The sequence below is a fragment of the Martes martes genome (genome assembly GCF_963455335.1).
Source record: "Martes martes genome assembly, chromosome: 1".
Lineage (NCBI taxonomy): Eukaryota > Metazoa > Chordata > Mammalia > Carnivora > Mustelidae > Martes > Martes martes.
The window spans coordinates 17,192,563-17,219,041 of NC_137888.1; the positions used below are offsets into that span (position 1 = coordinate 17,192,563).

At 39.3% G+C, this 26,479-nt stretch overlaps 1 protein-coding gene across 1 annotated transcript in view; it reads left to right on the forward strand.

The window, feature by feature from the left end:
- Positions 1 to 14,845, forward strand: part of ADAMTS5 (ADAM metallopeptidase with thrombospondin type 1 motif 5) — a 43,482-nt gene extending 28,637 nt beyond the window's left edge. The window contains exons 4-8 of the mRNA XM_080818184.1: positions 4,261 to 4,544; positions 5,764 to 5,947; positions 6,327 to 6,502; positions 8,725 to 8,900; positions 13,017 to 14,845. Of these exons, the coding sequence (XP_080674310.1) occupies positions 4,261 to 4,544; positions 5,764 to 5,947; positions 6,327 to 6,502; positions 8,725 to 8,900; positions 13,017 to 13,584 (1,388 nt within the window). The 3' untranslated portion in view covers positions 13,585 to 14,845. The remainder of the gene's footprint in view (positions 1 to 4,260; positions 4,545 to 5,763; positions 5,948 to 6,326; positions 6,503 to 8,724; positions 8,901 to 13,016) is intronic.
- The last annotated feature ends 11,634 nt before the right edge of the window (positions 14,846 to 26,479 follow it).

A 26,479-nucleotide genomic window follows, 5' to 3' on the forward strand; every position in this document is an offset into this window, starting at 1 on the left:
AGAAAGGAAGAGAGGACAGAAATAACCATAGCATTAGAAACAGAGAAGAAAATACGAAAAGACTAGAGAAGAGCTAACTTTGAGCTGATAATTTTCATTAATCATTAAAATGAAGGACAAACAGTGCTGGCTGTCAGGTACAAAAAAAGCCACGATTTTTCTGCTCTGTTTCCCGGAGGTCTGGCACACCTTCCATCACCGGTAGTATACTCTGTGGCCATGGACAGACTTCCACTTTCTTTCCTTTGTTTGCCCATCACAAATCACTGCCTTTTACTTTTTAATTTTTTTACCTTTAAGCATTTAACTGAACATGGATGGTAAAAAAAAAAAAATGCAATATGGACACATTTGTATTGTCTTTCTTTTGGAAGCTATCCATCTTTATACATAGGAAATGCTAAAAAAAAAAAAGAAAAGGACACAGGGAGGAAAAGAAAAAAACAAGTTTGCAATTCGTGGAAAAGAACAAACAGGCAAAATGTTGGCAACAAAGCCCAGATAGGATTTCAGACTGGGATAAAGTGAAATATTTGCGAACTGGATAGGAAGGAGTGGTTGAGAATAAAAGCCAAGCAGATTCAGAAAAGTCAGCAGTAGATTGGCTGCTTTTAGAGCTCAATGTAAATGATACTGAAAGATTGGCAGATAAAAAAAATGGACAATGTACATCCAATCCAGCATTAGATTTTAAATTTTCATACCATGAGATTCAGAATCAGGCTCTAGATTATTTTTTGTTGTTGTTCCGTAATACAACAATGGAAAGCATTCCATTTGCGAGAGATGTCTATACCTATTTTATTGCAAATGGACAAAATTCAATGTATAGGGTAAACAGAAACTAATGCAGCAACAAATCCTGATGAGAACATTGGAATAATACATTAATGGCAATTCTGGAATAAATCATTTGATTATAAGCAGAAAGTCCACCCCAGTTCCCTTTCTCTAAGGGAAAACCATAGAGCTGAGATACGGTATCTTTCATAGCAAAGCAAAAGTGTGATTCATTTTTTAAAATTTATACTTTGGACCTAAAACTAATGTATCATTATCTGTCAGCTATATTCAAATCAACAAAAACAGAACAAAACTTTTACTTTGGCATTAAGCTTTTTTTTTTTTAAGATTTTATTTATTTATTTGACAGAGAGATCACAGGTAGGCAGAGAGGCAGGCGGAGAGAGAGGGGGAAGCAGGCTCCCCGCTGAGCAGAGAGCCCGACGTGGGGCTCGATCCCAGGACCCTGGGATCATGACCTGAGCCAAAGGCAGAGGCTTTAACCCACTGAGCCACCCAGGTGCCCCTGGCATTAAGCTTTTTAAAGAGATGGCCGCATCTTGAAGTCTCCTTGTTATTAAGTTGATTTCGAATTGAATTCTACATTTCTTTCTGCTCATCATGTCCTACGGAGGTAGAAAGAGGCAGTGACTGCAAGTCCACAAAGAGGTGGTGAGTTATTTTGGCTTGAGACAAACAAGGTGGATCCATGCCACGTGTACCCACACATGTCGAAGACTTCCCAGCTAATCCTTGGTAGTGCAGTCTTAACGGTTCTGTGCTTTTTAGTAAAATAAGAGCTTCTTAAAACAGCACTTTTGAAGAATTGGAGAGCATTCTTGCTGTCTCAGAAATTTGTTGACAGTCTTGTAACATCAGCAATCTGTGGGGCATTCCCTGGTTTACACAATCTTCTTCCCTTTTTTTTTTTCTTTTTAATGTAACAATGAAGATAACGCTTCTTTTGGAGTTCTCGGTGCCTAATCTTACTAAACAAAGTTTAGTGAGGGTTTACTATCATTCTTTCCTATTGACTCTGTGTTGATGTTTTTCTTTTAACTGGATGTTTTTCTCCCAAAGTTCTCTTTGGCTGGTTACTTATTTTTCATGCTTTTTCTGGCTTGCCTTCAGAAGCTTTACCTCTTCAAACGTTCTGGCTCAGAAATTAAATAGGAACTCTGCTCCGTATTCGTTTTCATATAATGCTTCCATCACAGATTCACAAATTCTAAGGTATTCACTTTGAAGAAACTTGAATGGAGTTGCGAAAATCTTTGCAGTATACTTAAAACATGCTGACTCTTCCATGTGTCAGTGGAAAGTAGGATTGAAATGTGATTTTCTTTTGTTAAGTAAAAAGAATGACTCGAATATATCTAAAATTGTTAAATATGTTGAGCATAGTATCAACTGTCATTGCTTTGTATTTTTCTGGTCACCCTTTACATCTGTTAGTTATCTACCCTTACAGTGTCACAATGAGGAGAGAGACATTTCCCAGAACTTGAAAATCCTTTAAGGAGATGTTAATTAACTTGGTCAAGAACACTCAGCCACTTAGTATTTGGCCAGAATTAGACTTTAGACTGGGTATTTCCACCGTTAGACACAGTATCTGCTATTTGAAGGATTCCTACACACACCTGCCAGGTCCACAATAAAACAGGAAATCTATCCACATGCAGAGGCTAGATGGTACGTGATGAAGAAGGCAGGCTCTGAGCATAAACCCCTAATAGCTATGTGACCTTGGCTCAGTGACCAATTTTTTTCATTTCTTAATTTCCTTATCTGTAAGAAAAGGAAATACTAGAATCTGCTCTGTGGAGTTCTTGTCAGGATTAAACAAGTGAATACATTTTTTAAAAGATTTTATTTATTTATTTGACAGATAGAGACCACAAGTAGGCAGAGAGGCGGGGGGGGGGGGGAAGCAGGCTCCCCATGGAGCAGAGAGCCCAATGTGGGGCTCGATCCCAGGATCCTGAGATCATGACCTGAGCCAAAGGCAGAGGCTGTAACCCACTGAGCCACCCAGGCGCCCCAACAAGTGAATACATTTAAGAAAGGGAGAATGGTAGGGTGCCTGGGTGGCTCAGTGGGTTTAAGCCTCTGCCTTCAGCTCAGGTCATGATCTCAGGGTCCCTGGGATCGGGCCCCGCATCGGGCTCTCTGCTCCGGAGGGAGCTGCTTCCCTCTCTCTCTCTCTGCCTGCCTCTCTGCCAACCTGTGATCTCTGTCTGTCAAATAAGTAAATACAATCTTAAAAAAAAAAAAGAAAAAGAAAAGAAAAGAAAGGGAGAATGGTGTAAATGTGTAACAAATTTTTTTTTTATTTTTAGTACTATGAATAGTTGATGAGAAAATCCCAAAATCTTAAGTAGACAAAAGTGGGCAGAAACTGATGGGTGATGTGCGTGATCCCATAGACCCAGAGACAATTCATGGTGTTAACCACAGCTCAGGGAGTCTTAGGGAAGCTTCTGAGGGGAGGGGAAGAAGGTATCATCTTCTGAATTTGTATTGCCCGAGTGTGTGCCCACTTCTATTGATTCCCCCAAACTTACTCCTTTATATCCCCCATATTATGTAAGGAGAGCACCAACTTCTTTGTGCAACATACTTCGAGCACCCAACAACTACTAGTTGTGTTAAAGAACAGACCCAAACAGTGACAAAGAAGAAGGATTAAAAGATGGGTTTCATTCCAAATTATCAAAGATAATGTCTTTTCTTTGCCCACTGCTCCTTTATTCTTGAATTCTTTATTAAATAAATAAATAAATAAATAAATTTATTAAAATTTATTAAAATTCACATACGTCTAGAAGAAATACTTTATTTCTTCTGTTTTCTCCACCTTAGTGGGAAACCGCGGGGGTGGGGGTGGGGGGTGGATCTGGGTCTTTTTTGTGTTTTCCCAATATCTAGTATGTTTGCTAGAACATTGTATGTGCCGACCCAGTGCTTGTTGAGGGCAAGAATGAATCAGGTCTCACCTTGTTATTGTTTATGAAATTAATGGGGAGGAGACTTGGGTGGGCACATGAGGAAGAGAAAAGCTGAAAGTGGACCAAATATAGAGCACATGGATAAACTCTTTCTCAGAGTTCTAAATGCTTATTTACTATGATTGTTGTTGTTGTTGTTACATCCATTATATTATTTCCTGTAGGTCTGTCCCAATTTCTCCTGGTCCCTCAGCACAATGGCTATTTTCACAGCTAATTATTACAAAATAATTTTATTTGATCATCCCACTGCCATTATTAGAGATGTCCCAGAGCACACAGCTAGCCCCCTGAAAATCCTGGAGGGGGTTCAGGAATGCAAAGAGGTGCGCTCTACCGGCCCCGAAGGAGTCCCTCCTCCAGGGCCTCAGCCTGCAGATCTGCGAGCACTGCATTTTCAGAAGCGGGATTTTAGTAGCTTGAAACCCAAACACAGAGCAGTGGTCAATCTTGGTTATTCTTTTAGGTAACTGTTTGCTAGATCTACCCCGCAAGCAGATCCTGGGCCCGGAAGAACTCCCCGGACAGACGTACGACGCCACGCAGCAGTGCAACCTGACTTTTGGGCCCGAGTACTCCGTGTGCCCCGGCATGGACGTCTGCGCCCGCCTCTGGTGCGCCGTGGTGCGCCAAGGCCAGATGGTGTGTCTCACCAAGAAGCTGCCAGCCGTGGAGGGGACACCATGTGGGAAAGGGAGGATCTGCCTGCAGGGCAAGTGTGTGGACAAAACCAAGAAAAAATATTATTCAGTAAGTGATTTGCTTGTCACGCAATGCCTGGGGACACAGGATCTGAAGTCCATTCCTGTGACATGTCTGGGCACAGTCACGAGAAGGCTTTCTTTCCCAGTTAAAATATTTTTCCTTGAGATGCCCAGGCAGAGCATTTGCGGGCTCATCTCTGAGTTTCGAAGTCCCGAGGAGAGCACTGACAGAGGGCACAATGCTTCTGTCTTTTTTTTTTTTTTTTTAATTTATTTGTTTGACAGACAGAGATCACAAGTAGGCAGAGAAGCAGGCAGAGAGAGAGGAAGGGAAGCAGGCTCCCTGCTGAGCAGAGAGCCCGATGTGGGGCTCGATCCCAGGACCCTGAGATCATGACCTGAGCCGAAGGCAGAGGCTTTAACTCACTGAGCCACCCAGGCGCCCCAATGCTTCTGTCTTTTAAGACTGTCCTACAACTGTGCATTCTTACATACTCTGACAGCAGCCAGAAGAAATTCTTCACCCAGTCCTAAGCAAAGGGGTTTATAATAGTCTTCCCTCTGCAAGCCTCTCCGCCTCCTGCTACCATGTTTGCAGAATGATAGACCCGGAGTCTATTACTCCCCTGTGGTGTGGGCGCAGGTGGCGTGTGCGTGGGGGGTGGGTGCATTTCAATATCTGTCATATTCCCTCTCTACAGAGAAGGACTCTAGTCTAATGAGGACTGAAGCCGAACTCAGGTCAAATGCATTATGCATGTGAGGGAGGGTCTGTCTCCAATGGGATGTGTGATATCAACAAGGGAATGCAGAATGTCAGTGCTAAACAGGGAGAAAAATGTAAATGCAACCAACCATTCCAGGCATCATGCACAATCTTTAGCATCATATATTTTGTCAAAGATGCAGGATCAGAGTTGACAGAAAGTTAGCTATGGTTCAAGTGATTATTAACAGCAATGCACCATATCAGAAGGCACAGAGAAACCCGGGAGTCCTTCTTGTAGTGTGCTTCATTCTACCAGGGAAACATCCAGATCCTAGTGCCAGGGGGCAGCAGGGAGCAGAAGCAATGACCTGCTTGGAATTGGAATTGCACTATAATTCCAGAATGTCCAATATCTGTGGCCATGTTCAAGTCTGTGAAAATTTATACCTGTGATGGGGTTTCCACTATGGCATTGAATGCAAGTGATTCCTAAATGTACATTTTGAATATCTTTTTCTCCCTTCTGCATTAAAATGCCTTCTATTTTCTGTTTCAGACATCAAGCCATGGCAACTGGGGGTCCTGGGGGCCTTGGGGCCAGTGTTCTCGCTCATGTGGGGGAGGAGTACAGTTCGCCTATCGGCACTGCAATAATCCCGCACCCAGAAACAGTGGCCGCTACTGCACGGGGAAGAGGGCCATCTACCGCTCCTGCAACGTCATGCCCTGCCCACCTAATGGTACGCTGCTCCCAAGTGTCAGCAACCACCATGTGCCACGTGTAATTTGTATTCTAGCAGTAATAGAGAAAGAAGGCTGGAGAAATCCCCTGTTCTTCTTGTACTTCACAGTTCCACCGGTGTGCGAATCAATATTTGTTATTGTAACAAATACACGAGCGATTTTTAAACCACTAATAAAAGAAATTAGATATTTAGAGAGTAGTAAGAAAATAATTGTTGCTTTCAACTCCCGTGTACAGATAAAACCCAGCGCTGGTGTGTAGAGAAGCTCTGAAAAGAAAGTTTGCATCTTCACGTTAAAATTACTTAAATGCACGAGACTATGGCTGAGTTTCAGAAGAGACAAAGTAATAACGCAACGTGTTTGTTTTTTTAGGTAAATCTTTTCGTCACGAGCAGTGTGAGGCCAAAAATGGGTATCAGTCTGACGCAAAAGGAGTCAAAACGTTTGTGGAATGGGTCCCCAAATATGCAGGCGTCCTGCTGGGAGACGTGTGCAAACTGACCTGCAGAGCCAAGGGCACCGGTTACTACGTGGTGTTTTCTCCAAAGGTACCTGCACACCAACTGTCCAGAAACAGCAGGCGTCCTCGCCGGAAATTATTTGGTAGAATAAAGCCTAGAGATACCAAATACCAACCGTCATTATTTATTGGGTGACTAGGTTTTGGAAGGTTTCATTTTTATCTCTGTAGTGTCTATATTTGCAAACCTTATACAAAGAACAAAAACAATTCTGTAAACAAAACAAGTTAATGTTTTAAAAGCTATTTTGGAAAATTTTAACTCTCTGTCAGGGAAGGTGAGATGTGACCTGCACTTCAGAATTGCCATGAAAACAACTACAATTTCCTTGGTCCGTTGGTATAGGAAACTGAAAGCAAGAAAGCTTTCTATTTTTCTATCATTTAATTAAGAATTTCTTTGGTGACTTATGAAGATAGATCAGATAGATAAGATAGGTAGGATCATCATCTCTGACCCAGACCTTTAGATGTCTTGCACCCTTAATATGAACCAATGTCCTTATAGGTATTGACATCATAATGTATGCACATGAAATTATCCCTTATTTTTCAGGACAGCATTTTCTAAATTACCAAATTTTATTTCTCACAATTGGTGTTACGAAACAACATAAAATAATGTTTTTCTAATTTATAATTTATAAACATTTTATAATTTATAAATTTATGATTTATAATTATAAATTTATATAATTTAATATATAAATTAATGATTTAATTTATATAATAAATATATAATTATAATTTATAATTATAAATTTACAATTTCTAATTTATAATTTATAAACATTTTATAATTTATAATTTATAAACATTTAAATCTCCATGAGAGGGGATTTATAAAAATCCCCTCTCAATTTGGCCTCCAGATTTGTGTGAAATGTGACTGAAAAATAAGTTAAGTTAACATCCAACTTAAGTAATTTTTAAAATACTTTGTCCTTTTATCACAAGATAATATATTTTTCACTTGAAAGATAGGACAAAGAATAAGAGCAGAACTATCAGCTGGCATTGTCACCACCTGGAGAGCCGGGAGCCTGTTGAAGTGTATCCTGCTCCAGTTCACACACATACACACACTCACATACTCACACGCACATGAAAGGAGTTGTATATACACAAAGCACGTCTGTTTATTTACATACATGACTGTATATATTTCTTATATATACTCACATGTACAAACCAGAGAGTCTATATATGGACTATTTTACAACTAGCTTTTTTTTTTTTTTTTTAAGATTTTACTTATTTACTTGATGGACAGAGATCACAAGTAGGCAGAGAGGCAGGAAGAGAGAGGGGGAAGCAGGCTCCCCGCTGAGCAGAGAGCCAGATGCGGGGCTCGATCCCAGGACCCTGGGATCATGACCTGAGCCGAAGGCAGCGGCTTTAACCCACTGAGCCACCCAGGTGCCCCTACAACTAGCTTTTTTTAAAAGATTTTATTTATTTAATTGACAGAGAGAGAGACTGAGAGCACAAGTAGGAGGAGCAGCAGGCAGAGGCAGAGGCAGAGGGAGAAGCAGGTTCCTTGCTGAGCAGGGAGCCCGATGCAGGGTCCCATCCCAGGACTCTGGGATGATGACTTGAGCCGAAGGCAGCTGCTTCACGGTCTGAGCCGCCCAGGCGCCCCCATAACTAGCTTTTTAAGAACATACTGATTCCTTTACTCAACATACAGTCAGTGTCTGCCAGCAAGTACTTTCCTCTGACTTCCCCAGACTCTTTCTACGCTAATTTGTTGGTCTCTATTTCAGCATCTGACAGTTCAGCACATGATAGGGAATGTTTTCCAGCCATTAACAAGGTTTTGAATGTCAATTTCAGATTTTCAAATCTTTTTCTATAGTAATAATTATGCCACAAAGAATCTGGAGCGTGTTCATTTTATGCTCTCCACACAAGTGACAAGTCCCCCAGGCTAAGGGAAATCCTACTGGGGACTGTGCTCTGCATGCAGAAAGGGAAATGGGTACCTTAGGTCTCCTGGCATATTTGGAATTAAGCTAAGAGAAAAAGGGCATAACCCAGATTTATCCCAAATCTGCTTTCTGGCAAGACATCAGGATTTTTCAGTTAGATACTCCAGGCCACTAGGGTTTGGGATTGGTTGGTTATTTTTTGATGCACTATCCGTGTTAAACAAAAAACTCCACAAATTGGAACTTGCTGTTTTACCATGGAAACCAAGTACCTGCGCTCAGGTACCTTCCCATTGCTAATGCGGTCCTTTTTATTCAGGTGACAGATGGGACCGAATGCAGGCCGTATAGTAACTCCGTCTGCGTCCGGGGCAAGTGTGTACGCACCGGCTGTGATGGCATCATCGGCTCAAAGCTGCAGTATGACAAGTGTGCCGTGTGTGGGGGAGACAACTCCAGCTGCACAAAGGTGGTTGGAACTTTCAATAAAAAAAGGTAAGGTGAGAGAATCATTGCCCTGACAGGCATCAAGCGAGGCTTTAGACTTGCACAACTGAGAAAAGGCGACTTGTGTTACACCCTAAGGTGTCTATGGGAGGAGGTCCGGCATGGCCCTAGTAACATATCATACGTATGACAACCAAGGAGGGCGTGAGAAAGTTCTGGTTGCAGAGTGCAAACTCCCCCTGCTTCTGGAAGCAGAGAAACTGCAGTGGCTCTGAGGTCAAAATCTTGCAGTGTGCAAGTACCGAAAACAAAAATGCTGTGACATCCCCACTAGTGATCTCCGGCAGATCTGTTATTCCTGAAACCGCATTTAGGAAAGGACGGCTGGTTTCCATCATAATCATTTCATGTTACAGACACATTTTCGCTAGGCTGTATTTTTCTTGAGAAGACATCTCTCGTTGCAAACGTAAGTTAACTGCAGGGATGGAGACAACAGTGTCATTTTATAGTGAACTTTCCTGGTTTATATCTACTCTATAAAGAACATATAATAATGTCTGCTTCCTCTTACGGTCTTTGATTATGCTTTCGTTTTAAATATGTAAGTTTATAAAGTACCAATTTCTGGAATTAAACATTTTTTAAGGTTTATTTACTTATTTTAGAAAGAGTGAGAGCGTGCACACACACACGTGGTGGGAGGGGCAAAGGGAGAGAATGTTCGAGCAGACTCCCCACTGCCCTGATCCAGTGCTCCACAAGGGGCTCAACCCCGTGACCCATGAGATCATGCCCTGAGCCGAAACCAAGAATTGGTCACTTAAGTAACCGAGCCACCCAGGCATCCCTCCATTAAGTATTATGTTACCAGTGAGGATGAGGGAGAGGCTAAAGGGTCTGCTGGAATGCAGGATTGTCTTTCTTCTCCACCAAACCGCTCTGAGGCTGAGTGGTATTGGTCCAGTGCATCTGTATTTTTCTTGATGTGTGTGCTCTGTTCTCTTTAGCTGGAGGGTAATATGCAAACCAATTAGCCATAAGGATTTATTAAAACAATCACGTGCCATGTTAGTATGGAAAACTGGAAATTATCTTTGATACAATAAAAAAAAGTGGCATGGCTAAAGAATTTATTCTGACTTTAAATACGCATTACTAATCCTATTTGCTAGTGAGTTAGTAATTATTCATCCAGTTCTATTGAATTCTATTTATAAAATATCCCACATGTCGACCATATGCTGCATTTTTATATATTGCAAAGGTGCAAGACACCTTAGAAATGATGAAGTCTAGGAAACTGGGACTCTGAAAGTTTAGGGCTCATCTCATTTTGCATGGCTGATTAACGCCAAAGCAAAGTCTATATCTTAGGGCAGAAAAAAAGGAAAGAAGGAAGGAAGAAGAAGAAATTCAGGAATCAAGTAGGAAATAAAATACCTTATGTAGGGGCACCTGGGTGGCTCAGTGGGTTAAGCCTCTGCCTTCTGCTCAGGTCATGATCTCAGGGTCCTGGGATCGAGCCCCACATCGGGCTCTCTGCTCAGTGGGAAGCCTGCTTCCCCCTCTCTCTGTGCCTGCCTCTCTGCCTACTTGTGATCTCTGTCAAATAAATAAATACAATCTTTAAAAAAAAATACCTTATGTACTAGGTACTATGTAGTCTTCCTACATAAACTTAGAAGCCACTTTTTCTAAATAGTAAATTTGGCATTTTGTTTTTTGGATTGGCAACCAGTGTCTGCACATTTGTTGTCCCATGAAAAGATGAAGAAATTCATGATAGCGATAAGTGGTGGGCAACCTGACAACTTGCAAATTGATTTGACCAAGATTATATTATGTGATACAAATGGTCTGTTTAACGTTTCCAGATAAATTACCTTGGCCTAGTGTAGTGTATAAAGAAGGACATTGATCTTGGAGCTGAAATCTTTGTAATCAAGCTCCGGTTCAGTGATTTACAAAGAGTGTGTGATCTCTCAAGAGTCACTTCATTTTTATTTATTTATTTATTTATTTTTTTACTATCAGGATTCTTGAGAGCCAAATGGAATTAATAGTAATGTTCTTGCAAGTTCATATTGCTGCGAGGATCCAACGAGATCATGCATATTAAAATATTTCATCAAGTTAAAACCACTTCACAAATACGATCGTAACCTCAATTCACCCCTCTCTCAATGTTTTTCGTCTCAGTAAATGGCAACTCGGTCCTTCTGTTGCTCGGTCCCAGGAGAATAAGAGAATCATATTTTACTAAGGCACTAAGGATCAAGGCACCAGTCCTCCCACTGGCCGTGGCCTTGCGAAGCTCGTCTGAAGGCCCCGGCAGTGCAGCCAATCCCAGCTGTTTCTCATGAATCTGAGACAGGCTCTCAGGAATAAGCATTAAAAAAATGCCCTCCTAGCAGATCCCCTTACCCTGCATTCTTCATTTTCTCTACACTCTGATAGGTATCATTGAAACTCTGAATATAACCAGAACATATTTTCACATAACTGTTAGAAAGTATGACTGGCAGAGGTGGCTTTGGGGAAGATTTCGGGGAAGGAGTAAACTAGGAGTAAGGGGTCATGGCTTTAGAGCCTCACACTGCCACTGGTTTTAGAGTGCACTTGTTCAAACACTTTATATGTTTAATATATGTACCTACACTTTGTATGTTTTCTATGTAAGATGAGATATTCTCTCCAACATCTCTCCTGGTTTTTTTCCAAGCCACTGTAGGTTTGCATATGATCGCTTGCTATTAGATATTTCAAATAAATAAATAAATAAATAAATAAGTCCTGTAACAAATCCTAATCTAAAATGTATTACAAAACTAAAAATAATGAGTCACGTTGAATGGATAAGCAAGATCAGTATTGTATTTTCTCTCTTCCCAGCAGTAGGAAACTCCGACCCCCATGTAGCCATCAGTCCCTGTCCATCAGATGCCCAGTAGACAGCGAGCTTCCCTCGGGAGGAGCCTCCCCTCTAATTCAGAGGGAATGCCTAATTCAGAGGGAAATACACTTGGATTTTCAGGGTATGAATCAGTTGCCCTATCACCTCTAAACCTGAATAAGAATTTAGTGGTAGTTAATTAAATTTCACACACATCAAACTTCACAATTTATTTCTTTATATTCAAATAACTAAGAAAGCAAAACATGGGGTGACCTCATTATAAAATTACATACAGAGGCAAAGAGTTTCACAAATGACTCCTTACCGGTATAGTCCCTTGGCACTAAATTGGCATTTCTGCCCTAGCCTTCTTCCAAAGCTCTGGATACTAGAGATATTGATGCCTTTGCCCATTTTCCTGAGCAGATGATGGCTCATTAGAGACCTACTTTATTTGTCACCCATCATAAAACCTCACTCAATCTATCATAATGTTCATGGACACAAAGTATCCAAGGAAATTTACTATGGCATTAAAGGTTCTTTATTTTTTTTCTTTTGATGATACTGGTAAGTTATGGTTACATACTTATAGAATTTTATATTTCATTTTTTTTCTGCTCAAGAAATCCGGTGTTCTAGTTGAAATAGAGGCAGAGCTTCTACTCTGTCTCTAGTTCAACAGTGAAACCCATGGTTCCCCAACTGCTCTGCTCATTTGGAAGGACTCCCAAAGTCCTGCTGCCTATGCCCCATCCCGACAGATGGGGTTTAATTGGCCTGGGGTCTGGGGATTAAAATGTTTAAAAGCTCTCCACATGATTTTAATATGCAAATGAGTTTGAGACACATTAATTTAAAAATTTCTGTGAGAGGGAGGACAGATTTTTGTTTGTGTCTATATGTATCCTATTTGATTTGATAAGGATGTATAATGTTTTTGTAAATCTTTAAGTGAAGTTGGTGTACATTTTTAAAACAAAGGTTGCTAACATCATCTTAATTTTGAACATCGTAATAAAATGTATACAATATCATAGTCTAATTGCAATTTTATTTTGTTATAAGAAAGCTAATCTTTGAAGGCAATTTTAAATGAATCTCTTAACTACATTAAAACTTTGTGTTAAGGTAAGATTTTTAGAGAACTTTGATTTGTTTGTCGATTTATTAAGGGTTTACTTATTTTTTTTCCTTTTCTCCCTCTCCCTCTTTCCTCTCTCTTTCTGTCCCCCTCTCTCCTCTGGGGACATTTTTGCTTCCAGTAAGGGTTACACTGATGTGGTGAGGATCCCGGAAGGGGCAACCCACATAAAAGTCCGACAGTTCAAAGCCAAAGACCAGACTCGATTCACTGCCTACTTAGCCCTGAAGAAGAAAAACGGTGAGTACCTTATCAATGGGAAGTACATGATCTCCACCTCAGAAACCATCATCGACATCAATGGAACCGTCATGAACTACAGCGGTTGGAGCCACAGGGATGACTTTTTGCACGGGATGGGCTACTCAGCTACGAAGGAAATTCTCATAGTGCAGATTCTTGCAACTGATCCAACTAAAGCATTAGATGTCCGTTACAGTTTTTTTGTTCCCAAGAAGTCCACCCAAAAAGTCAACTCTGTCACCAACCACGGGAGCAATAAAGTGGGCTTGTCCACTCCACAGCTGCAGTGGGTGACAGGCCCGTGGCTCGCCTGTTCTAGAACCTGTGACACGGGCTGGCACACCAGAACGGTGCAGTGCCAGGATGCAAACCGCAAGTTAGCGAAGGGATGTCTTCTCTCTCAGAGGCCTTCTGCGTTTAAGCAATGTTTGCTCAAGAAATGTTAGCCTGTGGTGATGATCTTCCGCAGAGATAACTGGATGTTTCATCACGGATCAGTCCTGGCCAATGGTGGTGATCAGTCGTGGTGAACAAGAGGTCTACCTGACGCACAGAAAGTCACGCTTCGATGGCATTGTCAACAGGAGTCTAATTATGGGCAGAATCTGCTCTCGGTGACCAAAGGAAGATGTGCACTGTTTCGTGTGAACAGCGGTGACCTTGGAATCTAGAAACACTTGGGAGTTATCGAACATCCCCTGGGCTACAAGAATGAAAAAAACACTGATGAATGTAGAATCAGGGGACATTTGAAGATGACAGAACAACAGTCTCCCCCTTGTCACCTACCTCTTCTAGAATGTCTTCAAAGGCATCATAATCATTATCATCCACAATACACCATAGCTTATTTTTACTGTTTGTAAATACATTCTCCCTTGGTATGTCACTTTATATCACTTGGTTCTATCAAAAAATATGTGTGTGTGTGTGTGTGTGTGTACCCCCCACACACACATACATATATATATTTCTATAAAAAATGTTTGACCAAAGTAGGTCTGCAGCTATTTCAACTCCTAGTTTCCAGAAAGAGCTGTGGATGTTTTACTGGAAATTAAGAACTTGCTGCTGTTTTAATAAGATTTCACATACTTTCAGACTACAGGAGATCAAATTTTCATCAAAAACAATTTTGACAGCAAGCATCTTCTGAGAAATTCTAAACAGAAAAAGGATCTCAGTGTATCTAGTCATTTAAATACATACACGGGTCCATTTCCTTAAACTTTCGACTGCCTGCATTTTTCCAGGCAGCAGCCAAACTGATGCATAATTAGGAAGTAGTAATAGTGTTTGTGTGTGTGTTCTGAGTACTCATGAGTCTGAAAACTAGTTTCTCACTCTAAAAACTAGTTTTCTTGTGTTAGAATTTAAAAGGAAAAAAAGAGCATATTTCACCATAGTCATTTATATTTTCACACCACCTTCCCCATTCAGAAGCTTTCATCTGATACCTTATATTGTGTAATATTCATGCAAAACACACTGCAGAGTTTTCTGTTCACATCCGACACCTTCAACACTGGTATACCTCTTACCAGCAAGCCTTTAAAATGCGTTTGTTTTCGCTTATCTGTTTGTTCAAGGGTTCTGTAAGACCGTCAGTGTTTTTTACTTCTTGCTGACTTAGTTTGATAGGAGTATTAAAGATCACTTTGTAGTTAGCCACATCTAGAAGTGGTAATCATTAATGTGGCTCTTGCTAAAAAAAAAAAAAAAAAAAAAAGTGGTTAATATTAATAAGACTGTTTCCACACCGTACAGGCAATAATTCCTTGCATTTTCTTTTTAAATCCAAGTATACTGATACCGTACTTAAGATTTTTCCCAATTGGAAAGCATTTGGTTGTACCCATAAGTGTTTGAGTGATGAAATGTGATGATTTTTGAGAAGTTTGTTGCTTCTATTTCCATAGTCTGTCTAGGTAGGTTGTTAAGTTTGGATGTTAGATACGGAAAAGTTTTACAATCATATGCATAAAAATATTTTTTTTAAACAGTAAACTGCACCCCTGCACCTCATAGCTCAGAAAATCCAAGGTGTTCAATTTCATTGGGATTTCTTTTTCTTTATGAAATATTACAAAGCCAATTGTTTGTTATAAAATTTTATAATAATCATACCAAATGTGCCTACTATTAAAGGTTTGCATATAAAGGTGTTAAGGGACCATTGTTTGAGTTCCCTTAAGCTCATAAGAGTTTATTTTTATTAGAAGATATTTTTAATATAAAAGAATTATGTAATTGATCTAGCTATATCACATTCATTTCAGTGGGCGTGAAGAATGGATGTCTCACTGTTTTAAATATTTTCTTAGGAAATTATTTGGTAAAACAAATAACTGTTTTACAAAACTGATAATCATCCTTTGGCTTTCCATAGACTCTCTTTGCTTTAGACTTGGTCATTTATTCTTAATAAATTATTAATTAGAGAAATGAGGCCCATATAGAACTTTTGGTCTCCAGATATTTGATGGAATTCAGCAGATGTCAGGGAGAGGTAACAAAGCTATCCAAATCAGTCAGAAAAAAATGTTTATATCACACCATTTGACTATTGTGAGAGAATTAGTAGAAGGCCAACATTACTTTTTCCCAATTTCAAAATAATTTTAATCAATTAACTCAATCCTGACAAAGTTTATTTTTATCTTTTGTGGTTATGTTCATGGCAACATTAAGAAGTAATAGAAGGGCAAACATGCTTGTCTCCTACTCTGCTTCTCTATACTGTATTCATAGAGTTTTTTTAGCATGGTTTATCATTTATTTTTCCCCCATATAATGAAGTTTTATACTTCTCAATGAAACGATCCAAGAGAGCTTAAAAGGAATAAACCACTATTCTATGCTTTCAAGGAGTTTTCTTTAGTTTTTCATATGAGTATCACTAGATTGACTGAGGAATGTATGTCTATCTAAACTCCTGAGAAAAACGATATGGACTGGAAACTGAAATTCAGAGAAATGGAGTGTTCAGTAGATATAAGGAATGGTAAGGGAAAATCCTCCGTCATGAAATTTAGTTCAGACCAGTTGGATCCTGGACTATGCACTTCACCTTTCCAGACTTACATCGTGAAAAAGGAGTCTGTGATTTGTGAGGCTGAGGCTCCTTCCTTGGGGGGGAAAAAAAGTTTGTCTGAAAATGCTCAGGTTAGTAAGAATCTAATCCCACAAAACTAAACACTTCAGATTAAGTTTCACTGAATAAAAGGAGCACAGAAGAAAACAGCATTTCTTTCTTCCGGAACAGAAAAGGCCAAATTAAGCCCTGCCTTGTTAAAAGTTTAAGGGCGTTATTTTAATCGATTCAGTCAATTCAACTTCCTTTGCCTTCCTGTGGAAACAGTTTTATCCCATTAAACTAATAATTAAGGGATTAATCACAAACAAAAATAAAGTTGCAGCACTGAAAAAAAAAGTAATTTATTGTTTTTGCGACTGGTATGTGAATTTGTGTGACAAAAGTATTTATTCTTATTTAACAAAAATATGTGCAAATTCTATATTTAAAATGTTTTGCTGTTGTCCTACTTTTAATTTATGCTTCATGTTTGTGTATAAAGTACACTTTGTGAGTTTACATAATATACAGCACTGGTTGCTTTTGTATTTTTTTGCAGAAGGCTTTCTGCGTGAAACAGGCATATATGTATATATTCCCCATGTATCCTTATTCTAATATTCTAGTTTTCCTTTCTAAGGAAGTTTTAAATTTAATCTTTCTTGACTAGTAGTGTTCATTACTTGTAGTGACATTAATAGCTCTTTTGGGTTTCATTAATACTAATTTTTTCAAGTCACAGATAAGAAAAATCTTATTCAACCAACTAAGGTCTCAGTTCTAAACTTGAGGTATAGATAACCTGGAAGCTTCCATAGAAACCAAGACACAAATGAGAACCAGGTCCATTCATTTCCTACTGATAAAACTTGGGCAAGGAGCTGTTGAGGTATTCCATGAAATTTGTGTACACACAACCTCTGAGAGACATTGATGATAATTAAACCAAATTTTATCCTTTGCTGCTTCCAAAACACTCCTTAAAAGTGAAAATCATTTGGTCGCTAGTATTGGTAAGATTCAAAAGTGAGAGTAAACAAATTGAATTTAAGTTTTTCAAATATTAGTAGTCATGGATATTTCTACAAATACGGGGTCTCCACTGATAGATGTGACTTTGTACTACTACTAATGAATCTCATGGAGTGCAAATAGGACTTGGGACAAGGAGGGACACCTTTGATCCCATCAGCTTGCCTCTGACTAGGATTTCAGTCTGGTCACAGCAATAAAGCAAAACACCCTTGGATATACAACTGACTAGCTCAATCTCTGGTTCCAACGTTTTCCCCCTTTGACTCCTTCCTTAGCAACAAGGTCATTGTAATAGTTTAGGTGAGCATGGCAACCAGATTCAGTGAAGTCCAGAACTTGTGTATGACTTAGAGTTCACTTCTTTTGTGAAATAAGATTGAATTTAATAATGGTCAAATTTTGCTAATAGTTTATGGTTGAGGATTGGTGAATATTACTAATCTATTTATAATTAAACTTGAGGCAATAAAAATCCGTGGTATTTTTTAACATTTCAAAGTTAAGAATAACCATGAGTACGGAAGCTGTCATAGAACCAAGGTCAGGGTCCAGGTGATCTATCACTTAGACACATAAACAAGGAACTGGTATATTTTCTCTATCATTTTTCTTTTTTGCCAACAACCTGTAGTTTCAGACTGTCAAACAGGTAGATCAAGTTAGCTAATTAGTGTACTGAAAAACCAATCTTCCTAATAGTCTTCCTGCCAGCATTAACTAGAGAAATAACTTCTCAAGTTATATGATCACGAAACATATCAGTCTATAATGTATAATCGTCTAGTCCATTAACATATGGGAACATATCGAAATAAGAATTTATTGCATTAGTGAGACAAAAATGGAAATATACATGATGTTCAGATCACAAAAGCATCCGATCTGCCAAATGTCTTTCTGGTACAATGATACCATAATTCTCAATGCAGATTTCGTGGGGAAAAATAAAAGCATATGTTGTTAGAAGCTGTTGATTTTAAAAGAGATTAAGACTGAAATGTACATATTAATTAACCCAGTTAGTTGCACCTTCCTAATCTAGTAGCACTTTAGCAATAAGTTGGCTACCTGTGGTTCTGATCCTGGAGCTCTACCAACTGGTCCATGTGGACTGCCAGAGGTCAAATGAAAAACCAAATGGCCCATCGTTTAAGACTTGGCCACATCAGAGTGATCCAAAGTCTAACACTGTGAGGAGAACTGTGATTTGTAAATAAAGCAGCACTCTTTTTATTTTTTTTTCCATTTTATTTTAGCACATCCAACAAACAATTGTAATTTTTATCAAGGTGCTAATATCTTTAGCGATGAACTGTCAAGTGTGGTATATCTGAGTTACTATTTTATTCTACATGGTTTTTCAATTTGCAAAAGAGAACTCTAAGTTTTGGGTCAAGGCAAGGCACAACTTGATACTCAGTGTTTGGGAAATTGCATCTGAGGGTCAGTCTGATCCGCAGGGTTCAGTGACATAAACTACAGGCACATCAAGGATGTTTAAGGTGACGTCAAAACTTGAAGAGTGTCAGGCTAGAGGAACAGACCTTCAGAAGAGTCATGTTAACATCACTTACTAAGCCATTGGTGTTCCTTTCAAACTTGCCTTTCAAACAAACAAACTTGTTTCTTATACACAAACTTGTGTATTTAGCCTGAATTTTTTAGCTTTGTGATATTTTATGTCCATGGTAAACACTTGGCTACAACTTAGTCTTTCGTTCAGCAATGCACAGCATATTAAAAGCCCTTCAACCCAGACTGAGTATAGGAGAATAGGAGAACAGAATAGGAGATCATGTTGTGTGTGACTTTGTAAGACTAGACTTTCGATTAAGAAAACTACATTGTGTCTGGATGGTGTTTTTGCATTACATGCTCAGGCATAACTTACATGTAAGGAGTTGACAAATACTGATTACATTTTAGTATGATGTATGAGCAGAAATCATACACATGCTTTTTAAATAGACCACAGATAATTAACAGATTGCAGAAATGTATTTAATTTGATGTAACCAGTGGCACAAATATTTGATTTCTGTATTAGAGTCTGGGAGTAAAGACAAGTGATCTACCTAAGTGGGTACAACTGACATTTTTTAAATCATGAAACATGCTTTCAAGGTAGAGTAAAATATTAAAGATTGACATGTTGTTGTATATAAATGGTAAAATGTCAGCTGCTTACTATCTTCAATTTTTTCAGAAGTGATGGTGTTTTTCCATAAATGTAATGTAGTTGAAAAACCAAAAATCTTGGAAAACTAAGACGGGTCTTGTTTAAAATGTCTCTTCAGCTTTGGCAAATTTTGAACGTGAATCAGCTATTGAAAGCATTACTGTGTCTTGTAGCCTGCATTCCACAACAGCTCTGTTATTCAGGTAAACCACTTGAACTGAGTCATTTGGGACCTATACTGTAATATTTTTCATTGAGGAACAATATCCTATTTTGTAAAGCATTTCCCTATGTGTGACTTTAAACTGTAAAATTAAACATTGGCTTTGTGGTTTCAGTGGGCATAATAAATGTTAATTGTAAACTAGGTTAAAGTATGTACTGCATATAATATGTTTTAGAGTTGGAAACTATTGTCCATTTATTTTTAATTTTCTCGTAACAACAGTAGGACTAAGCCAGGTCTTAAGGAAGCCCTAGGCTCTCTGTAATTTCTGCCATTCTTCTCCCATTTGGCATAGACAAATCATACTTCTACATTGGTTATAGGACTTTGGACTTACTGTTTTAAGTTCTTCTTACCAGACTGTCACCCCCTAACGTGTTTCTAGTGTTGAAATTCTGGTGTTAAATTAGGAATAGCAAGCACCCTAATCTACCTGCTTTGTTTTTACTTTTTTAAAGATAAGCTTACGCCACAAAGAAAATGAAAGAGTCAGTACTAATGGATGCATGGAAATTCAAAGAGAACTGGCATTCATTCACTAGGGAAATCCTGGTTTGCTAACAGATTTATGGCATTAAGGTTCCTAAGGACATTGATTCCTTCTAAACCCAAAATCATTAATATTTAGTGTATGCTGCAAACATTGAATTTCTCCCTTATATCAAATAATATTTCAGAATTCCTGTACCTTAAATTCCCTTCTTAGTAGGATATATAGATTTTTAAAAAGTAGTTCTAAACACCTAAACTTTTAAAAGATGGTGCAGAAACTTAATCAGCATGATAATACTGCTAAGATCAGTTGGCCATATCTTCGGGTCACACCCTGTGCTAAACATCTCGCAAACTTTCCCCCACGTGTTTCTCCCCATGACCAGTGTGAGGTTGGTCTTAAGATCGTGGTATTGCAGATGACAATCACGTTGGAGCCACTGTTAGTGGTGACCCAGCTGTGACCAAGTGTCAGGTACTGGGATAAGCACAATAGATATTTCTTATCAATTTCTAGCTTCTTGAAGCACTGAGAGTCTTCCATCCGCATGGATTGTGAGTCTGAGGGAGCGACTGTGTGGTGAATGGATGACTGTGAGAGATGGGAGAAATTCGGGGAGTGTTTCCATGGCCCAATATGGGGTGGGCCCCTTGAGTAAATGCAAGAGAAGTCCTGAAATTCCAGTAAAAACAGCAAGGAAACTATGGAGAGTCAGAAAAGCAGCAAGAACAGAGGCAAGTGCTCCGAGTGTACAAAGGACTATTGTTTAAGGAGTGAGAAGAGGGCATTTGATTTAGAAAACTAGCAAATTGCTGGGAAGAATTAAAAAAAAAAAAAAATCGGTATTTAACCTTGCAAACTCCTTCACAGCTCATAATGAGCTGGTTCAGACAAGGTCAAAGACATAAAAAATGGTCCTGAGGGGAGCTTTGAGATTAGGAATAGAGTGAGCAAAATGGTTAGAAATGGTACTCCAGACACTGGAAAAGTCCAAATCATCTGTGATTCCTAGATTTCGTGGGAATCTTTCTTGATGTCTTTTTGTTTCAGCTGTTCAATTAAACTTGTGTTTTCCCACAGAATGAATGATCACCTGTCTAAATGCAGACACAAGCAAAGGGTGTAACTTCTCTTTCTCTGTTCCCCTACCATGCCAATGTCACAGGTGAAAAGAATAAAATCTCAGGACGATCAACTACCTGGGCTATTCCTGGAAATGGAAGAAGCTATGAAGCAGCCCCAGGACTTCATTTGACATGAATTCATAGACTTTGCTGTAATATTTATTCTTTTTTCACTTCTAGCTTTCCACAGTACCTTGTCTCCCTATTTTAAGCCTTCTCAGGGTTTGCCTTGAATTGGACTTACAGTCATTTTGTTGTTGTTATTCATTACCGAAAGCATCTCAGTCCTGGGGGGCAGGAAAGTGCATGCCTCAATCACTTGGAAGTAGACTCATTCCAAAAACAGGGGCTGAACTAGTTTTAGGTTAAATGAATTCTTCATCTACGAGAGTGTTGGGGGCTGTTAACCCACTCATCTTTTAGATAAGTCTGGTACCTACCAGGCATTGTAAGAATGTACCTACATCGCTTCTTTTCTCTTGAGCCTCTTTACTATCTCTTTGCTTCTTCAAAGGTGTTTGTTTTCTTTCCCTCCTTGAATCTTCATTGTATTGTTTTAGTCAGTTTCAAGATGAGAGCTCAGACTTTAGAGCTGGGTAAGACTGGGCAGAAGATAAGACACAAGGGTCTATACAAGTGGAACCCGGAGGAGGTGTCTGGAGTTGTGACTGCAGTTGGCATGCCAGATGAGATATTAGTGCCCAGGAACAAGCAACAAAGGTCCCTTTCCTCCAGATTATACTAGGAACAGCTCCTTGATAGTTGCTCTGCTGCTGTCCTCCTAGTCCAAGCCACCACCTTTTCTACCCTGAGCAACAGCAAATGCTTCCTGTTTCGTATGTCGCAGCCAGACTGATCACAGAAAGCCATGAGTCAGATCAGTAAGCTCCTTTGCTAAAAATTCTCCAACACCTTCCTATCTTACCCAAAGTATGAAAGATTCATCTTTTCATGGCCTTCAAAGTCTGCAGGGATGTGGTTCATGTCTTCCACCTGACTTTCCCTCTTAGTTCCCTCACCCTGGTGCTCCCCTCCAAGCATGAACCCCATCCAGAGCCTTTTGCCTAGAACATTCTGCCCCAGAGAGACCCTTGTTTCTTCCCTCCCTTCCAGCCTCTGTTTAAGTATTACCTCTCAGACAGGCCATCCCCAACCACCCTAAATCAAATAGAACCATTCTTCCTTCATTTTTCCTCATGACCTTTATTAGTACTTGAAATCACTTTACATAATCATTGCATATATATGTCTGGTATCAGGATACATACATTTATATGTGTACATAATGTACGCATTACGAGGGCTCTTTTTGTTCTTTTCACTGCCATATCACCAGCTTCTAGGAAGATGCCTGGCATATAATAAGTACTCAATTAGTCCTTGCTGAATGGATGGAAAAGAATGGATGAATAAAGAGATGGCAATCCAGGCAAATAATCATCATCAGGGAGGTGTGGGAACCGTCAGCAGAGATGAAGTAAGTGGGCGCAATATGGTAACAGGAATATGTTAAACAGGTCATGCTGACATTATGGACAAAAGGCAGGCCAGTTTTGGCCAGGGAAGCAGAGAAGCCAAGGTAGTTGGGTGGTAGCAAGAACTCAGTTCCTTGATTACAAGACAGATCTTTACTTAATTCCTGAGATGATAGGTTGTAGAAGGAAGAATACTAAAACTCTCCCTCTATATTTCCCATTGCTTGTTTATTCAATCAAACACTAATGCAGAGACTGATGTGAAAGTATTTTGCAGACCCAATTAATGTTACCAACTCACAAAGCTTAAAATCAGGTGATTATTCTGGGTTCACGGGGTTGGGGGGGGAGCTGCTGTAATCACATGAATTCTTAAAAGCAGAAGAGAACGGCAGAAGGGGAAATCAGAGAAATTCCAAGGATGTGAAAGATTCCCTGTGCCATTGCTGGCTTTGAAGATGGAGAAAGGTATCAACCAGTCAAGGAAATGCAGAATCTAGAAGCTGAGAATGCCCCCCGCTGACAGCCAGGGAGGACACAGGGACATCAGTCCTACAACGGCGGCGCATGAGATTCGAGCAACAACATGAAGAAACTTGCAATCAGATTTGTCCCCAGAGCCCCCGGAAGGGGGTATATCCCTGCGATACTATAATTCCAACCTGGTAATACCCAGAGCAGAGACTCACCAGAGCCATGCTGAGCCTCCAGTAAAACTGGGAGATGATAAATTGGTATTGTTTTAAGCTGCTGAATATGTGGCAATACTTATGGTGCCTACAGAAAATGAAAATACAGGTGAAAACAGGAGGGATCCCAATCTAGAACGGAGTATCAGAAAGACGAGCAGATTAGACCCTTAAGCAGAATGACAGGGTTAAGGTCCAGTTACTGGGGCTACAATATAAAGGAGAAACACAAGACAAATACAGTATCTGAGTTGGTAGAACTGGCATGAAGGCATGGGATGAGACCCCCATTTAAGCTAACTTTGATATGGAGTCATGGGGGCTGCTGGATGAGAGATCCATATGTACTTGGGGACCCGGTTAGTGAAAAGCTGGGTGTGGAGTGAGAATCACAGTTATAAAAATAAGCAAAAACAGGCTGAGAAGGGACAGGAGCTGATGGATGGGAAAATCTGTCACCTGCAACAATGGTTTCCAAAATGCAGCTAACAAATCCTTTGTTGCAGTATATAAATGAAGAGAGGTTTTTGTCAAATAAGTTAAAAATTTAACAGGGATGTTTTGATTCTATATTGCTATTAACAAGCCATCCCAAAACTTAGTGGCTTAAGACAGTGGTTTATTGAACCCTCGTGATTCTATGAGTCAGGGCTCCGTTGAACAACATGTCTGCTCCACAGGTCACCCAGGGTCATTTGGTGAGAAGCATCTGGTGGCTGCCTGGAGTGGAGGGGCCAAGATTGGTTCACTCACATGCCTAGTGTCTTGGCAGGGACAGTCAGAGGGCCAGTGTCAGCCCCCCCTTTCCCTTTTTATGTAATCTTGGGCCTTTTTCCAGTGCTATCTTCACCAAGTTATAGTCAGTTGTCTTACAAGGTGGTCCTGGGTTCCAAGAGCAGGTGTTTCTAGAGAACCAGTGGAATCTACAGGGTTCCTCATGGCTGAGACCTGGAAGTCTCAGAACATTCTGTTTTAACACAATGAATTAAAAATTCCATCATGTGTGAACTGGCCACACTCAAAGGTCTTTTCTTGATTCTTCCAAAAGTTGATGTTTTTCTAGTTTGGTTAATCAACTTTTTAAAGTTAATTTTTCTTGCTAACGTGTCATTTCTACACACATAAAAATGGAGGCTTTCATTTCAGAAATGACACTGTTTAGAACTGCAAAGGCATAATAGTTAACAATTAAGTGGAAATCATTACTCTTTATATTTATTTTTGTATAAAACAAGGAAGCTACAGACAATAAGTCACACAGTCGTGTAATTAAATTGTTGTACCGGCCCTGACTCTGGGGAATCTCCCTGGTTGGGTGGGGAAGATGAATTGATTTTTATTGTTTTTTGTTTTGATTTTGTTTTCACAATCCGCATGCCTTTCCCTAAAATAACATTTCAACATGTCTAAAAATTGTTGCCATTCTGTGGACCACAAGTGCCTCACTTAAGAAGGCACCAAATTTAATGTTGTAAAGAAAGACTTTGATATCAGTTGTCCATATGGAGTTGAACACATAATAAATCTTTATTTTCCAGAACATATTAAGCCAGATGTATACAATAGCATAATAAATTGTTCAATCACCTACAAGTCATTCACGAACAAGTAAAAACCCTCTACCTTAAAAGGATGAGGACTCAGTAGATGTGTCGTTTAAGTGATACAAACAGGACCTAATACAACTCTATTTAATGTAATGGTCAGGTTCCAAATCCTTTAAAGTGATGGACCTCACTTCTGATCCCACCAGTTCTTCCACCATTGGTGCTACAGAGGGCCAGTCAGATTATGTAAATCCATGAACACAAATTTTAAAAGGTGTGCACTGTTGAGCTTTTAGAAAGGTCTTTAGAAAGGACTTTTAGAAGGGAGCTTTTAGAAAGGACTCTCATGTATCACATCTTTTTCCTAGTGAAAGAACCAAACCATTTTAGTATTGGAGTAAAGTGTTTCTGGAGCCCATTATTTTGGGTCTATAATCCAATAAAGATAGATTCCTAAAACTCTTGTTTTTGTTTGTTTGTTTGTTTTTTAATTTCACCATTGACTGGTCTCCAGTATGGGAGCTCAGTGACAGAATTTGACATGAAACCCAGGCCTGTCACTGAAGGTGTTTTTGTTTGTTTGTTTGTAACTTTAGGATCATAGGAAGAAACAGAAATCTCCAACAAAGATTCCTTTCTGGTTGTTTTATTTTCCTGAAAATAATCCTTCTCTCAAAGTACTTTTCCTTTGATCTTCCATTTATCCTTTTTTTGGACAAAAATATATATTGTATGAGAAGCTTAAATTTCTTGAACTAAATAACACTTTAAGAAGCTGTTCAAATCTGAGGTTTGCTTAATAAGTGCAATACACACAAAATATTATATATAATATCTAGAGAATTCATGGACTTACAGAAGCTAAACAAGTAATTCCAATGAAACAAAAGGAAAAATAAACATGTTCTAATTGACAATTTTCTAAGAAACAGCTTGCAAGTGAAAATTTCGCTCTTACGTTGAGAGCATATTTAGAACACATTGACAATTTTTAAAAACATATGTACTGATCATTTATGTAATGTGGTCTGTAATAATATTGGAGTATGATAACAAACAACACAGAGTTCCAGGATTCAAAGATGTAAAGACAGGAAGATGCATACGTAGGTGACAAAGAAATCATATTGTAGTAGAATCGTTTCTATAATACACTTAAAAACAATGTCATTTGGGACTCCTGAATGGCTCATTGAGTTAAGCATCTCCCTTCAGCTCAGGTCATGATCCCAGCATCCCGGGATGGAACCCTGCATCAGGCTCCTTGCTCAGCAGGGATCCTGCTTCTCCCTTTGCCTGCTGCTCTATCTGTTTGTGCTCTCTCTGTGTCAAATAAATAAATAAAATCTGAAAAAAAATGTGTCCTTCATGTAATATAGTCATCAAGAAAGGATCTAGACTCTTGAAGTGCATTGATAGAACTCTACACAGTGATCTTCTTCCTCTTCTGCATATTACAAACACTGCTAATGCTAACATCCATTCCACCCTCCTTCC